Genomic DNA, 18264 nt, shown 5'->3' on the forward strand with positions numbered 1-18264 from the left:
AAGCGAATACAGATTGCTTCTGTTTCTTCTTCCTCATGGAGATGGAAGAAGACATATTTTGCATTTCAATAGCTGCGTATCATGCACCAGGGTGGTGGTAACCGGCTCTGGTCATGATACTCCTTCCAGCAGGACAGCTGCCAAGTGGGGCTACAACTTAGTTATATTAGTATAAAATTTGTAATGGGGATATGATATGAGACCCACCACCAAGTCTTGAGAGTGGCACTTTGAGAATGCCTCTGATTTGCAATATTGCTTTTTATTTACTATCTTGGCTTGGTGCTGGTGGGGAGGGCAATGGAGGGTGGGCATTTCACAAGGTTTTACTCGGCCTTTCCTACTATAGGAGCACTAACATCAATGCCAACTGCTAAGCAGGTCTATTCCAATACATATACAAGAATTAGAGGAAACAATCAATGGTTCAGTAAACCCAGAGAACTGACTGTGAAAAGAACCTAAGTCAGATCTCCATTTACTACCTGACCCTCTTATGCCCTGTTCTAACAGGGGGACCATGATGGCACTTTGGGTACATGGTTCTCAGTATCAACTCAGATCCTGTATCCATTAGCCCTCGAAAGATCTAGGCATTTCTGCTTCCCCAATAGGCTAGTAAATAAACATAGATCTCTTTGAGAGATAAGTGAGAGAATTAACACTTGATGTGGTGTTGAAGAGTCTTTCCTCATTGGGACCCAGCCTCTCATTCATTCACTGGGGTCTGGGTCTGAGAATTTGCTCAGCTCTATAAATTTGGGAAAGGATTATGTCTTTCTGTTGAGGTGGCTGAACTCAGCCTTCTGCCAGTTCATACTTGATCACTTTGGAGTACACATGTTAGGCAATATTTTGTCGACTAGGAGCATCATGTTCTATTAGTTGTCTCCACAGAAGATTCCTGTAGGTCAGGCCCCCTTGTCTCCTATTCCAACCTCGCTGACCATTATAATTATACCCATCTTGCTCTTGAGAGTTAAATGCTCCCCAACCCTTGATAGTCTGCGATCCTGTCCACCACACTGATACTGAGGAGCTCAATTTTGTAATGGTTTAGGCCAGCAGCCTACAGGGGGTACCCTATCCTCTGCTACTCAGTGATGCTGGTGGCCCCTCACCAGTTCATTCCTCACTGTCTTGAAAATGGACAAGGAATATAGTCAGCTGATGGGTTTTCCAGCCTTGCGTCTTACACCCATTCAAGCATGCCTAGTTCTTTGAGCCTTATAACCCATCCTCCCCAGCCTGCTACAGCAGTTCTGACAGCTCTGCTTCATTACTCTGGACCACAGCTTTCGCCAAGCATCTCGCAGGGCTCCGGGGCCCTTGCCAGGCTGCTAAATCCTTTATCACCGGTGACCCCAAACCAACAAACTCTCCTTACCTGATTTCATATTCTGTCCCCTTGATCTGGCACCCCTCACGATCCATGCCCAGCCATCCTCTCCCAGTTGCTACTTGTTCGTGTTAACCAGGTCCTTCTCGGAGATGCAGCCCTTTCCCATCAGATCATGCTGCAACTTGACCCTAATTATCAGGCAAGTGGTGAGGAGGGGCAGATCCTCAGGAATGCACACGTTTTCTTTTAAGGTACCTGCATCATTTGAGATTTCTGCCTTGTCTTCAAATGTGGCAGGGATAGAGGTGGGCGAGGATGGGGGGGGGCTCTATGTTCGAATAAGTGTGAGTGGATTACTTCTATAGTCCAAGAGTGCTCAGGAGAGCCTCAAGGTTCACGATTCTCATGTGCATCACCCATGCCTCAAGATCCCCCTGCTTCCCTGTGAAGGGAGGGGCTGACTTGGGCATAGGTGACTTACCCAGGCTGAGAACTCAGCCTTCCCTGAAGTTCCGCAGCTCTTTCCAATTAAGTCTTGTGGCTGGTCTTGAGCTCTTCCTGCCCTCTCACTAAAGGAGATGAGTTTCTTTAAATGCTGCCAGGGAGCCCTTCTGATTCTCACACTTGACTCTAAGTTGCTGATCGATTACCCTGAGCCTGCCATCGTCTTTCATTAAATGCGAATGTTTTTAATGAAACATTTTTTTCATCAAAATGTTGCATAGAGACGAGTTTACATATATCTCCGTCTCATTTCTTATTTACCTGTCTCCCACGCAAGATTCTAAACCCTTCTGTGGCTGGGAATCTGTCCTATTCATATATGCATTTCTGATTCAGAGGTGGGGGTTGAATTGTTACTAAATGAACATTTGTCAAATGAAGAGCAGTTTGTGGCAGATCACAGAGCAACTTGAACTCCAGGCTAAGTAATTTGGGCATGATGCTCTTGGCAGTGAGAAAGCATTTGAAATGCTTGTTGGCAGCAGTGTGCGGTATGTATTGGACTAGCGAGATCACGGAGAGAACAGCCAAGAGACTGTTGCAGCAATACAGGCAGAAAGTAACAAGAGGCAGCATTCCGGTGGAGGCTGGAAGTGTCGAGAGGCAGATGCAAAAGTCATCAAGGAAGTATTATCTATAGGGTCCAGATGGCCCCAGGCTGACATCCAGCCTTGAGACCGGCAGGGCTGCTAATCAATCAAGTGTGTGAGCAGTTTTGTACTTATGTGCCCCCAAGCAGATGGGAGAAGATCATTTCTCATATTTGCATGGAAGAAACATCTAAAAAAAAAAATCTGCGTGGGTTTTATCATTGTCATGCACAATTAGGCAAAATCCATGAAGTGTAGGCATGGGAATATTTTCTTGCCCTCCGTATTTTAGCCAGAACTCCACAGTCGGGTCTGAGAAAAGCCAAGGTCACCAATGTGGAATCACTCAGTACATGACACGTGGAGTACATAATGTACTGGCCAGTGACAGTGCTTTCCAAGTGATTATTCTATACAGTAACATATGTTCCAAAGCCGCAGATTGAGCACGTTTTTCTCCGCTGTATGCTGGACTGTATCCTGGTTGGAATAATTTATTCGGGACTCAGATGGATCATATACACATCAAGAAACCCGTGGGGAAAAAAAAAGAAACCCGTGGGTTTTGTTTTTGGTTTTTTTCCCCGTGAACTCTTCCCAGCCTTTCACTCTAGGCAAAGTTGTGTTTATTCCTCTCTGGCCAGCTGCCTGCTGTTTCTGTCGTTCTCCGAGGGCTAGTTCCTGGGGTGCCTGTTACGTGGATGGGACCTGGATTTGCCAGGGTTCTCGCTGGGCCCGGCTTGAGATTTGCTGTGGGGAACATCCCCATTCCCATGGATTTTGCTGTTGCCATTCGCTATGAGGCTCAGCTACCCTTTACTCCACTTCCACGGTGGTGGTTCCGAGCTGACTGAAATACATTCTCGAGCTAAGTGTTTCCATTCCAATCTTGCCTATGTTCATCTTAACAGGATTTGCAAAAAGTCGAACATCTGGAGAGCATTATAAACCAAAGGGTTTCCTAAAGATATTAAAGCAACACAGCCATACGCACACACGCCTTATTCTGTGGAGAGAAGCTAAAGCTGGGGCTATAGATTTAAGATACTAGTTCTAGGGAAGTGGTGATGGAATGTTTGTATAAGGACAATAAATAACTAAAATAATGCAAATCCTGCCCTCCTGGGACTGTTTTTTCCTAAAAATGTAATAAACCTGTGTAGAGATTCAGACTCATAGGGATGAAGTACAGGCATTTATTTGCACTTGGATTTTACCAGGAAACAAGAGAAAAGCTAAAGGTAGCCTGCACTTCTTGCCTGCTACCTTTCTAGCCTTCCCCCACCCTTTGAGAAATATCTAAGAGGAAGAGAAACCAAATTAGAAAAACACTTGACCTAGAGCAGGGGCTCCTAACCCTTTCTTTGTATAACCTTTTCTTTGATGATCGGAAACCCCACAGACCATCTGCCCTGGAAAATATTTTATATGGCTGGGGGTGGCCTCAGAGCCCCCAAAGTCTCTCTAGGGACCATGTTCTGGAAGGGCTCACTTTCTATGGTATGACCAGAGCTGATGATCTGCTTTGAAACTCTTAACATGACATTGTTCTCAATTTCTCACTTACACGTGAAAGGCAAAGGACTTCAGGGGACTTTGACCTGGTGAGTATGACAAAGTCATTTTTTTTTTTTACATATGTGTATATACACATAAATATATTTAATTTTTGTATAGAGAGAACACATCTCTGATAGCTTTAAAAAGCTTTTCCTAATTGTAAGGCTTCCAGAGTTTAGGTAATTAGCATATGCGCTCGCTCTCTCTCGCTCGCTCGCTCGCTCGCTGTCTATATATATGTGTGTGTCTCTGTATATATGTATGTATTTATACAGATATGTATAAATAGATCTAATAATATAATAAATAATATAAACTTACATAATAATGTATATGCACTAATATGAAAGAAATACATCTTTTTGTGAAGGATTTTTTTGTTTCTGTGATCCAGGAACATGATTTTTTTTTAAATATCTTTATTGGAGTATAATTGCTTTACAAAGTTGTGTTAATTTCTGTTGTACAACAAAGTGAATCAGCTATAAGTATACATATATCCCCATATTCCCTCCCTCTTGAGCCTCCCTCCCACCCTCCTTATCCCACCCCTCTAGGTGGTCACAAAGCACCGAGCTGATCTCCCTGTGCTATGCGGCTGCTTCCCACTAGCTGTCTATTTGACATTTGGTAGTGTATATATGTCCATGCCACTCTCTCACTTCGTCCCAGCTTACCCTTCCCCCTCCCTGTGTCCTCAAGTCCATTCTCTACATCTGTGTCCTTATTCCTACCCTGCTACTAGGTTCATCAGTACCGTGTTTTTAGGTTCCATATATGTGCATTGGCATACGGTATTTGTTTTTCTCTTTCTGACTTACTTCACTCTGTATGACAGACTCTAGGTCCATCCACCTCATTACAAATAACTCAATTTCATTCTTTTTTATGGCTGAGTAATATTCTATTGTATATATGTGCCACATCTTCTTTATCCATTCATCTGTTGATGGGTATTTAGGTTGCTTCCATGTCCTGCCTATTGTAAATAGAGCTGCAGTGAACCTTGTGGTTCATGGCTCTTTCTGAATTATGGTTTTCTCAGGGTATATGCCCAGTAATGGGATTGCTGGGTCGTATGGTAGTTCTATTTGTAGTTTTTTAAGGAACCTCCATACCATTCTCCACAGTGGCTGTATCAATTCACATTCCCACCAACAATGCAAGAGTGTTCCCTTTTCTCCATACCCTCTCCAGCATTTATTGTTTGTAGATTTTTCGATGATGGCCATTCTGACTGGTGTGAGGTGATACCTCATTGAAGATTTGATTTGCATTTCTCTAATGATTAGTGACGTTGAGCATCCTTTCATGTGTTTGTTGGCAATCTGTATATCTTCTTTGGAGAAATGTCTATTTAGGTCTTCTGCCCAGTTTTGGATTGGGTTGTTTGTTTTTTTGATATGGAGCTACATGATCTGCTTATACATTTTGGAGATTAATCCTTTGTCAGTTGCTTCATTTGCAAGTGTTTTCTCTCATTCTGAGGATTGTCTTTTCATCTTGTTTACGGTTTCCTTTGCTGTGCAAAAGCTTGTAAGTTTCATTAGGTCTCATTTGTTCATTTTTTATTTTATTTCCATGACTCTAGGAGGTGGCTCACAAAGATCTTGCTGTGATTTATGTCAAAGAGTGTTTTTTCCTATGTTTTCCTCTAAGAGTTTTATAGTGTCTAGCCTTACATTTAGGTCTTTAATCCATTTTGATTTTATTTTTGTGTATGGTGTTAGGAAGTCAGGAACATGATGATTTAATCGACTCTTTGGGAGACAGAGGTTAAAGATTAGACCTGTCAGGAGTGCCAGGGTTTTTCTCTAGACCCAGGAATTACATCTGTGGCCAGAAACAACATTCTTTCTATCTGGATCACAATTCAAACACCAGAGAGTTGAGCCTGAGAACGAACCTCTTCTCTCAACTCCAAAATTCTGTTTTCTGAGCAGGCCGTGGGTTGCAAATTTATCCCATGCACTCTCCATTAGGAATATGTTGGTGCATGCATCCTCGCAGGGACGTGTTCTTACGTGATGCCTTTCTAGTCTGCAGATGACTGGACTGTCCAGATGGTGGTTAACCTGGCCGGAGGGAGCGATCACAGTGCACGCGAGACCCCACAGCCAAAGCCTCAGCCTTTAGCAGCAGCTTCCAGGTATGCGGGGGGCGTGTCCTCGAACGTTGAACGTTTCTTAGAATGTTGTTCATCTATCAGGAATTTGTATCCAGGAACTAAGTGAGAGTAGAGATGTATCAAAGGAGACATAATGTCTATTAAGTGTTTACTATGTGCTACGCTCTGCTTTACGTTCATACCGCGTTGAATCTCGCTAACAACTCAAGGAGGTAGGTTTTGTCTTCATCAGATGAGGAGGAAATTGAGAACGAGAACACTCTGAGGACTTGCCCAAGTCTTATAGCTAATGTGTAGAAGTACCAGGGCTCCAGCCCAGATATCCTGACCCTAGATCTTGAATGTTTGTTTCCCATTCCCCAGATGCCTGGAGATGTGAGAAAATGAAATGCTACGAGAATAAGAGGACAGTATTCAGCTTGAGTTATCTCAACAGCTGAGAGTCTAGTTTTGAGGCCACTAATTTTGCATTGGAGATTTGTGGCTGAATAAAACAGAGACCCTTTTGATATTAGCGTGATAGATGGGATGAAGGACCTTTGCTCCATCCTTTTCCCAGAGCAGTCATGACAAATCACGGCCAGTTTCCAAAGCTTTGCTATTTGGCACAACCCTACGGAAGAGCCACAGAGAATCTCAGTGTGAACTGACTGTCCACCCAACGCACCTGAGCTGGTCTGGACCTCAACCCGGTCTCCATCCCACAGTGGCACCCACTTCACGGCACATGTGAAACACACCAAATATGATGGCCACTTAGCTTATATAACTGTACTTTTGTCACTGAATTTTTGCTTTATTTCTCTTAATACAGAATCATGCTGCTTCCCACACCCATCTGTTTAGAACCAGATGTACAATATTCCATAGATGTCTATTTTCCCCAGCCTTTGGAAGGAGAATTCCAGGCTCATTCACACATTGAATTGATTCTATAAGTATAACAGACTCTTGGGTGTGCTTCCTTCTGAAATGAGCTCCATTCTAATTCTAAAAGTAGGCTTGTACTTTGAAGTGTTTCATGAGAAATAGAAAAGTATTTGTTTCATTATAAAAATCACCTACTCTATGTAAAGGTCATCTAATAACAATGGCAAATCGTCCAGAATAGTATGTGCCAGCCATGGTTTGAAGTGTTTTCCATATTCTGTTAGTTAGACTTCACGACTACTCTATGAGTTAAGTACTGTCATTATTCCCATTTTACAGACGACAGAACTGAGGCACAGAGTCACAGAGCTAGAGAATGAGGAGTGAGAAATCAGAGCCAGAAGGCCTGATTCATGCATCCCTGACTGGAGCCACTGCTGTGCACTGGCACTGCAGAAAGTCTGGGGAGAAATTCCACCAATCATTAATTATTATCAGCTTACAAGTTCCCATTTTTTGCATATTATGTTTTCATATCATTGTAATCAGAGTGCTTAGACAAGATTGTACATGGCTTTTTTTCACTTCCTATTATATCATAAGTGTTTTCTTATGATTATGTATTCTCACCATTCTTAGGAAGCATGCATAGTATTTCCTTAAGTGGCTTCTTTTTTTAAAATTCATTTATTTTTGCCTGTGTTGGGTCTTTGTTGCTGTGCGTGGGCTTTCTCTAGTTGCGGCGAGTGGGGGCTACTCTTCGTTGCGGTGCGTGGGCTTCTCATTGCGGTGGCTTCTCTTGTTGCAGAGCACGGGCTCTAGGCACGTGGGCTTCAGTAGTTGTGGCTCACAAATTTGGGCCACAGGCATTCCTTCCAAACTCTCACTCTGTGCACAACTTCAGGCCCAGGCCTGTCCCTGGGCAGAGTTTGGACATTGAATAAATTTACTTCATGTACTTATCTATTCCCCTACTTGTGGTCATTTAAGTTGCTTCTATTTTTTCTACTCTGCGTAGTTGGTATATTTTTTAAACATTTGAAAATACAGTCCTACTTTACCCAGGGTTTTATGGTTCTTGAAATAATGTGTCATATTAATTTCTGGAAGGTATTAATTAATTTATATGTCAGTTAATTTTCAGGATCATCAATAATTTATGAAAGTGCCAATTTCATTCCACCTTTAGCAGAATTGTAGAGAATTGTGTGGGACTTTTCGAAAGTACTTTTGTGGATAAAATGGAATTGCTTTGTTAAAATTACATTTTTAAACATTTGTAACAATCTTCTAATATTGTGATTTAATTAGCAAACTACGGCCCTATGAAGTTTTATTGGAACACAGCCACGCCCATACATTTACATATTATCTACACTGCTTTCAAGCTACAAAGACACCTATTTACAAGAGACCTTATGACCGCAAAGCTCAAAATATTTATTCTCTGGCCTTTTGTAGGAAGTTTGTCAACCCCTGATTTAATGAACTATATCCACATTTTGTGTATTGTGTCTTTTAAGTTCAATTTTTAACTATTGAACCTTTTTAATTTATACCCTAGAACGTTTTAATTTCATCATCTACTATAGAATTTAGTATGAGGCAGGTATATCTTAGATTTTATTCAATAAATAAGCCATTATTTTAAGATTATTTTACCAAAGGTGAGGTTGCAAGATATAGGAAAGGAAGGAAGGAAAGAGAGGGAGGGAGGGAGGAAAGGAAGATACAGGGTACCCAGTTAAATTTGAATATCATAAAAATATGTCCCAAATATTGCCCTAAAATATTACATTATACATACTAAAAAATTATTCATTGTTTCTCTGAAATTCAATAGAATTGAAGTGGAAAGTAGAAACCAACTCTTGAATGGGAAATGTAAACTATCATGATTTCCCTATCCATATAATTCATATTCTCTACCGAGGAGCTTTAAATAGAACCGTGCTCGTGACCAACATGTGAGTTACAAAGAAAGAGACTCAAATCCAACAGGTTTAATTCAGGAAAAAAAGCTAAACCCAGGCAGAGTAAAGAAAGGGAAAGGAAGAAAATAAGGATTCCTAATCACCAAGGGATGTTATTATTGTATCATAACAGTCATGAAACTCAAATTTATGAGAGCCAAGTACTCCTCTTTTTAAATCCATGTCCTAAATATTTCTAAACTTTGTAAATTCCAAAGATAATCACTGGATGCTGTGTTAGATGCATCCATCCAAATTGTCCATTCATCACCCCTTCTCTGAGGGTATGTGGGCCAGGCACTGTGCTGGTTCCTGGGGATTGGGGGTAAAATCTGGTTCTTGCCCTCAAGGCGTCCTCAGCCTGACACAGAAGACAGGCGTGTAAACAAAATCATTGCAATGATGTTTGCTGCAGAATATAAATGGATAATTTGAAATGAACTTAAAATATGTCCATTTGGTCAATTATCAAGCAACCGTTCTCCTTATATATAGCCATGAAAACCCTGAAACCAAAATAGAAATTAAGAGAGCAACCCGATCTTGGCAAACTGTCCAAAATCCCAGAAGAGGCCCTAGCTCCGCAGTTGAGGTCAGATTTCCTACAAGCAGGGACTCAGGTTGGCCTGGGTTATTGAGGGCATGCTTGCGGGGGAAGGAGCCCGGCAAGGATGTGGTCGCCAGGGGGCCCTGGAGCATGAATTGCACCACAGGGTTGGTTCCACCTGGAGGCGAAGGGGCGGGGCCTTGTGTGCCCACATCATCATCGGCTACAGGCTCCCTACCCCACTCCCCAACCCCCCAGAGAGCGCACTCACTTGGCTAGGTCCAATTTTCTGGAGAAGGGGACAGCTGTGAGCTTTTAGCAGCCAGTGCCACAGCAGCTGGTGGATGGCAGGATCCAGGCAGGGCACCTGCAGTGAACCCTAGAGTCCCTGACCCAGGATGGCAGTAGGAGAAAGTCGTTACACATTTTATGATTCCAGCCTAAAGCAGTTTTGCTGCTTTGGGAAGATACTCGATTGTTTGGAACTGACCCTTTCAAAGTTCATTCTTCTCTGCAGCCAGATTAACATTTGCATCTGAGACTGAGATGCATTACCAAGAAGACCAGAGGAAAGCTTTGTTCAGCCTTCTGCACAAGTATCTTTTGTTTGGCAGGCATAGTGAGATGGTTGAGGTTTTTTTCAGTCGCCCTGATTACATGATATGTGTGCCCATAAAAATGTGCTGAGAGTCAAATATAAATTATGCATTCTAGAACATAAAACTGCCATTCTTCTTTTAAACCATGGGTTGGATGACACTTGGTAAACATAAAGCCCCTAAAAGTTTCTAGGAGAAGTGAGCCATGGCATTACAAAATCCTGTCGCTGATAGACAGGGACTCTTGTCATCTGCTCTGTCGTCTTGGTGCCAGGAATGGCCAACTCTAAACCGGCTGAGACCAAGAACTGTAAACAATTTGTCCTTGATTGCCTGCCCTCACCACCAAGCCTAGCCCATCTGGCTTCCTTCTAGATGTCACCCTGCTCGGTTTGTGTTTGGAGAATGCAGAGTCATTTTAGTATCAAAGATACAATACTAGGAATGTATGTATACTACTTTACTGCACAATTTTTTTTTTTTTTTTTTGTGGTACACGGGCCTCTCACTGTTGTGGCCTCTCCCGTTGCGGAGCGCAGGCTCTGGACACGCAGGCTCAGCGGCCATGGCTCACCGGCCCAGCCGCTCCGCGGCATGTGGGATCTTCCCAGACCGGGTCACGAACCCGTGTCCCCTGCATCGGCAGGCGGACTCTAACCACTGCGCCACCAGGGAAGCCCTACTGCACAATTTTTAGTAAGCATTTACTGTAAATTAACCACTTGGGCAGGCACAGGGTAAACGAGACCAACACCTTCCCTGCCCCGCCAGGGCTGATGCTCTAAAGGGGAGATGCAGGCAGTTACACAGGAAATGACAACACAGTGTGACAGATACTGGAAACTGTGACAGGTCATTTGGTGTGGCTCGGACAGTGGCTCTCAATGTCATCTGACACAACCTTCCTTTTTTTTTTTTTTCCTCCCCCCTTGAACCCACTCTCTTGTAATTGAGATCACACGCCTGGTCTCAGGACTTGCTGCAGCTCAGGCTCTTCATGTCTCTTTGCGGAAAGAATGTAGTGAGAGACAAAGTGATTGGTTAGAAGTAGATTTATTTAGAGTGGTACACATTCCATAGACAGGAGGCAGTCCATCTCAAAAGGCAAGAGCAGCCCCAGGGCATGGAGTCGTCTTGGAAAGTGAGAGCGGCCCTGGGAGAGAAACACTCCACGGACTGTGGGCCATCTCAGAAGTCTAGCGGCCCCAGCCTTTCCTTTTTATTACAAATATTGATTAGTTTGTAACCCTCTTTCCTACCCTGCAATGAAATTCACAGGCATTAGAGCCTACCTGCACACATAACTTCCAAATAATATCAATGTTATGTGCAAACACAATAAAAGGGAAGTAATTTATGAGGAAATAATATGTACTTCAATACATACGTGTACCAACATGAACACACCGGGAGTCATACTGAAGTACAGAGATGCTCAAACACATAGATTCACTACATACGAGATAGCCATGCAAGCAGGTGTGTTGTAAACATGTTTATCGTGTTTTAAAAACACAGAGTAAGGTTTTCAACTCATCATCGTAAGCACGGAATCCTCCTTCATGGATGTTCAGTGAAATATTCAAAAGCTGTCGGAGGCATGCGATGATTTTCCTTGTTGTGAGAATGTCTAGCATGTCTGATCCCCACCCACTAAATGCCAGTAACACACCTCACCTAGTAGCCATGACAACCAAAAACACCCTTTGGAATTTCTAAAATGCTCCCTGGGGGTGAGTACCTCTCATATCGAGAACCACTGAGCTGAGAGGTTGGGGGGTAGCAGAATGGAAACTGAATCACTGGGCTGTACACCTGAAACTAACACATTGTAAATCAGCTATACTTCAGTAACAACAGTGTCTTTCTTGCAGTATTTCTCAGAGGTTTAATACGTTAATCTGTACTGTGAACCTCCAGGAGGCAGAGAGTTTGATGTAGAACAGCACTGTTCATATGTAACTGAAAAAGATAAAACTTTCTAAAGGAGAGTTTTAGAGTTCCACAGTAATACTACAGAATGTAACGTCTAAGCCATAATTTCTTTCTTTATTGGAGTATAATTGCTTTACAATGGTGTTAGTTTCTGCTTTATAACAAAGTGAATCATCTATACATACACATATATCCCCATATCTCCTCCCTCTTGCGTCTCCCTCCCACCCTCCCTATCCCACCCCTGTAGGGGGTCACAAAGCACCAAGCTGATCTCCCTGTGCTATGTGTAAGCCATAATTTCTTAATCTGTCACAAGTAGCCTAGTTAAAACTCTTTCAAATCTAAGACAAATTGATTAACAAGTAAAAAATATAGTAATAAAAAGATAAAACCTTATTTTCTTTGCCATAAGTCAATAAATGTAAATATTTAAAGATTTCTTAACTAAATTGAAAATCTTAAAATCTTTAGTCATATGCAATTGAAAGGATGGAATTGAGTCTCTTTTCAACCATGATTCTCACAGATCTAATTTTTTTTTTTTTTTAATAACTGGAATCTTGAATAGGGGACAGTTTTGAACGTAAGTCTTCTTTTCTCATTATTTCAAAAGGTTCATCTTATTCCCCAAATCAACTCATTGGAGAATTTCTGCAGCAAGCAGGATTTAGATGAATATCACCTGCACAACTGTGTTGAAATTGCCTCGGTAATGGGACCTCAGGTGCTCCCTGGAGCATGTGAAAGGCTTATAGCCAGTTTGTCTGCCAGGCTGCACAACGGGGCCATGGGTGAGTGTCTGTTAGGTATTTTTTATTTAAATAGAAATTGCCTTAGTATGCACGTATGTATGTATGTATTTATGTATTTAGCTGTGTTGGGTCTTCGTTGCTGCGAGCGGGCTTTCTCTAGTTGCAGCGAGCGGGGGCTACTCTTCGTTGCGGTGCGTGGGCTTCTCATTGTGGTGGCTTCTGTTGTTGCGGAGCACGGGCTCTAGGCCTGTGGGCTTCAGTAGTTGTGGCTTGCAGGCTCAGTAGTTGTGGTGCATGGGTTCTAGGGCGTGTGGGCTTCAGTAGTTGCAACACGTGGGCTCAGTAGTTGTGGCGCACAGGCTTAGTTGCTCTGCGGCATGTGGGATCTTCCCGGACCAGGGGTCGAACCCGTGTCCCTGCATTGGCAGGTGGATTCTTAACCACTGCGCCACCAGGGAAGTCCCTGAGTATCTGTTTAATGGGCTCCACCGAATCGCCGCTATCTGTGCAAAGGCTTTTAGGAACATGAGTGAAATGATTTAATATATTTTAGTATCTACTCCTACCAGCCGATGTAGATACCAGCTGCCCGATGATTAGGTACACAGAGCAGTCTGTCCATGTGTTGGAATCATAGCTCGCGGTACAAGAAGTGTATAAAAGAGGAGCCTGGCAGTCGCTTGGGGATGCCAGATTCCTGGAACAATGGTGCTAAAATATTTCTTTGGAATCCTGGAATGAACTTTAAACAACTTCTTTCATCCCTAAACCTTCATTTAATAAATGAGACTGTTGGGTTCAAAACATTAGGTAACTTGCCCATTTCGCTGAGTGGGTTTCTCACCCTCAGCACTTTTAAAATTTAGGGCTGGGTAATAGTTCATTGGGGAGAGGTTGCTGTCCTGTGCATGGTAGGATGTTTAGCACCATCCCTACCCTCTAACCACCTGATACCAGTAGCACCCTCCCCTCAGTTGTGACATCCAAAAATGTCCCCAAACTTTGTCGTATGTCCCCTGGGGGGCAAAATCTCCCCCTAGTTGAGAATCACTGCTATAGCGTGACAGCTACTGTGAGAGTCTGGGCTTCCCAAGTTCCAGACAGATGCTTTCTCCATGCAGGACTCTGGCTTTTGGGATGCCTGCAATCTCATGAAAGATATGGAACAAGGGAAATGAAAGGTATAATCCAGCACCAACACAGATTATCAGGAATGGAAGAAATAATTACATTGGAACAATTAATGATTGAAGCAATTTATTTTAAGCCTTTCAATAACTTGTTAAGTAATGTTCATTGCTAAGTGATGTTTGTTAAGTGTTGTTTATTGAGCACTTACAGGTGCCAAACACTATTCTAAGTACTTCACAAGCATGATTGTCTTCAATCCTTATATCCCCAGGAGGTATATCATATATTATCCCCAGTTAACAGATGAGGGAGTTAAGGATTAGAGGTAACTAATGAGAAAGACATAAACTAGTGCTACTAATAGGGTGGAGTGCTTCTCTGTCACTTCCTTTGCCTCTAACTTGTTTTGTCCCCTGCAGCCTGCAACTGTCACCCACAGGGCTCAGTGGGACCCAACTGCAGCTGACTGGAAGGCCAGTGCCAGTGTAAGCCTCGTGTGACCGGCCGCTGCTGTGACACGTGCTCAACAGGAAGCTACAGTTTGGGGCATCACGGCTGTCACTGTATGTAGCAAAAGCCAGATGGGAGAAACACACGTGTTTTCAACCTTGGAGTTTTAAAGGCAGGAAAATCAATGTGGGGAGTTGAAAAGGGGAGGGATTAGGAATTTGGCTTCATTATTCAGATTGTCTTGTCTGAGTAGATAAAATATACTGAAAGTTTTTCTGCTGTACTTTATTCTTCCATTCAGTGGGCACTGACTGTGTACAGAGCTCTATTAGGAAACATGAGTGATGATAAAAAAAACATGGTCCATGTTTCAGGGAGTTTTCAGTTTGTATCAGGTAGATGGTAGTCCAGGGAGGATGTGAGGACACCACGGAGTTGGCTTGTAAACCCAGCTTTAACATCTCGTGTATAAGCCCGGTGGCTGGAAAGGCTAAAACAATGAGATTGGGATGTGAAGAAAAGAGGACCCTCCTACACTGTTGGTGGGAATGTAAATTGGTGCAGCCACTATGGAAAACAGTATGGAGGTTCCTCAAAAAATGTAAAAGAACTACCATATGATCCAGCAGTTTTGCTTCTGGGTATTTATCTGAAGAAAATGAAAACACTAACACGAAAAGATATTTGCACTATCATGTTCATTGCAGCATTATTTACAATAGCCAAGATACGGAAACAATCTAAGTTTCTACCACCAGATGAATGATTACAGAAAATGTGGTATATACATGCAATGGAGTACTGTTTAGCCATAAAAACAAAGAGGATATTGCCAGTTGCGACAACATGGATAAGCCTTGAGTGCAGTATGCTAAGTGAATAAGTCAGAGAAAGACAAATACTGGATAATCTCACTTATATGTGGAATCTAAAATGAACAAAAAACAAAAAAACAAGCCCATAGGTATAGAGCACCAATAGACTGGTGTTTGCCAGCAGCAAGGGGGGTGGTGAGCGAAATGAGTGAAGGGGGTCAAAAGGTACAAACTTCCAGTTATAGAATAAATAAGTCATGGGGATGTAATGTACAGCATGGCTATTATAGTTAATAATATTGTATATTTGAAAGTTGCTAAGAGAATAGATTTTAAAAGTTCTTATCAGAAGAAAAAAAATTGTAACTATGGTGGTGGATGTTAACTAGACTTACAGTGGTGACCATTTTGCAATATATACAAATATTGAATCATTATGTGGTACACTTGAAACTAATATAATGTCGAATGTCAGTTATACCTCAAAAAAAACCAGTTGTCCACAACATTCTGTTGATTGAATCCGTGGATTCTTATTTAACAAATATTTTTACCTGGTTCTCTGTACATGCCAGGCTCTATTCTAAGCACTGTATAGACTCAGTTTATTCACCTTGGTAGGGTTGAGACGGTAAATTAGAGATTGTGAAATCAGAACTGTGACTCTTTCACCAGCACACCATTGCCCCCACTCCGACCCCAACAGGCTTCTCTTTGCTTTATCCAGCATGTCACTGCCACCCTCAAGGCTCAGAGAACACTGTAACAGGACGACCTGTGACCAAGTAACAGGACGGTGCCCCTGCCACGGAGAGGTAGCTGGCTGCTATTGTGATCGGTGCCTGGAGAGCTCTTTTGGATTTCCTAACTGCCGCCCCTGCCTTTGTAATGGGTTCACTGTCATGCTTCAGTTGTGGAGGTTTTACAACTGGGAGAAACTGTGAAAGGTATGGAATTCATATGCACTCCTATTTTTTGTTCTTTTGCTCTGACTTCACAACATTATCTGAAGGACCATTGAGTAGAGAATCAACAGTATTTAAGTGTAGAGTGATGACTATGGGCGAGGAAGATAGAGCGTCAGTTTATCGTCCTTCAAAATCTTGTTATGAGCCAAGCAGTGTCTAAGTAAATCAATAACAGGCATTTGCCTGGCACCTTTTTATATTCCTAAAATGTGCATGTAAATTAGGTACTTTTATATTGAGTTTAATGACTAAGCCATGGAACTTCCAATATGAAGCAAAAAAACCCTTTTATAGAGCAAATGAGCATCTTCTAAAAATATTGAATTTTGAGAGTTGCACTGTCCTAAAGCACAGCAAATCCACATTGGCTAATGTGAGCTGTTCCTGGTAACATTTTAGTAAAAAGTTGCCTTGACAGATGCATCGATGGTTACTATGGAAATCCTTCTTCAGGACAGTCCTGCTGTCCTTGCCCGTGTCCAGATGTTCCCTCAAGCAATCAGTATTTTGCCCATTCCTGTTATCAGAGTCCTTGGAGCTCAGATGCAATCTGCAATTGTCTTCAAGGTTAAGCAGGTATGCAGTATAGTTCATGATGTTTTTTTCTTATCCTACATTGCTATCTAAAAAATGATAACATGTTCATAGTTTATCTGCCTTGGACAAATGAGTGGTACAGGATATAAGTTAATGGTAAGAGGACACAATTTGGTAAATTGCTACTTTACTGAATAAAGAATTTGAATGATTCAAAACCAATGACAAAAAATCATTTCACTGAGCTATAATTGTTTTTAAATAATATTCTAGAAAACTGACCAAATGAGTTCAGATCAAATTAATTTTTTAAAATAAAATAATGGTTCATTAAGATACATATGTGATTAAATTATATATGTATATATAAACATATAACTTAGAATTAATCAGTCAAATGCTTTCTTTATATAATTCCAAGTAATCAATTTGACTGGTATTTCACAGATATAAGTGATTTTTTCAGATGTTTTGAAGCACTAGTTTGGGCATTATACAGATACTGCCTAAATTAATTCAATATTTGTGTCTGTCCCTCAATCAAAAATTTTATTTTGAAGAGTTTAAGCATGAGTGTAAACATGTAGTGCAAACAAGGAAAAAAATTATAAAGTCTACTTGATTGAATCATAATAGAAAATATGGCATTATTATTTTCTTCAATGATAATTAACATCATGATAAAATACATGGCCATTTTTTTTCTTATTTGTTACCTCTAAGGTTACACGAGTCTCTAGTTAATTCTTATAGCCTCTTCTCCATGTGCACTCTGGCTTGGTTGGTCAATTGTTAATAACTGAGACCACAGTTGGGCTATGAGACCATTTCTAAATGGAATGAACCAAAACATGGAAGTTGGACCCGTGATTTGGGCACCTAAACAATGGCAGTTGCCCCGTGATTGAAAGAGTGTAGAGTGTAGGAGAGATGGGAATGGTTTCTCCATCATCCTTAATGGAGACACCCTCAAGGTGTCTTAATAAAGGTTAGTACAAAAATATCCTGGAGGGCCCACACATCAAGACAATTACTCACCCCTCTTCACTTCCAGGCACATTATCTCAGGCTGCTGCTGTTTCACCTCTAGGACCAGATGAGGGTTGGGGTGCCCCCCCGCCTCAGAAAACAGGGGCTGAGGTTAGCTTTGGGTCTGGAGGCATTTTTGGGTGATCCTGGTTATATGATGACCCAGGAATCCTGCACTCACAAATCTGTAGTATTTTAAGAAAGAGTCCATCCTTCACCAAGGACTTTTAAAATCCAAATAATCTTTTTATTCTCTGAATGGATAATAAATTTAAATGAATGTTTTGTTTTAAGTTAGAGCACTTTCCCTTATTCTCCCAAATGTGTGACCTCTCATTAACCCCGGAGGAGTCCAATTATCCACATCACTCTCCGTATCCCTCCCCAAGCACATACACACGCACACACACCCCTCATCTCATTCCCTTTTCCTCTCCCCTTCTTTCTGGTGTGCAGTGTGGAGAATGCTCTGCTGGTTTCTATGGAAATCCAAGAATTTCGGGAGCCGCCTGTGGACCTTGTGCCTGCAAC

At 41.9% G+C, this 18264-nt stretch overlaps 1 protein-coding gene across 1 annotated transcript in view; it reads left to right on the forward strand.

Moving 5' to 3' along the window:
- The window catches only part of LAMB4 (laminin subunit beta 4), a 109520-nt gene that overhangs the window by 51520 nt on the left and 39736 nt on the right, over positions 1–18264 (forward strand). The window contains 11 exon segments of the mRNA XM_029234020.1: positions 3051–3239; positions 5766–5771; positions 6036–6145; positions 6939–7062; positions 12665–12842; positions 14354–14497; positions 15927–15964; positions 15967–16097; positions 16099–16146; positions 16586–16738; positions 18177–18262. Coding sequence (XP_029089853.1) covers positions 3051–3239; positions 5766–5771; positions 6036–6145; positions 6939–7062; positions 12665–12842; positions 14354–14497; positions 15927–15964; positions 15967–16097; positions 16099–16146; positions 16586–16738; positions 18177–18262 — 1207 coding nt within the window.

Source organism: Monodon monoceros, unplaced genomic scaffold, assembly GCF_005190385.1.
Source record: "Monodon monoceros isolate NGI ecotype Baffin Bay Population unplaced genomic scaffold, NGI_Narwhal_1 Super_Scaffold_2, whole genome shotgun sequence".
Classification (NCBI taxonomy): Eukaryota; Metazoa; Chordata; class Mammalia; order Artiodactyla; family Monodontidae; genus Monodon; species Monodon monoceros.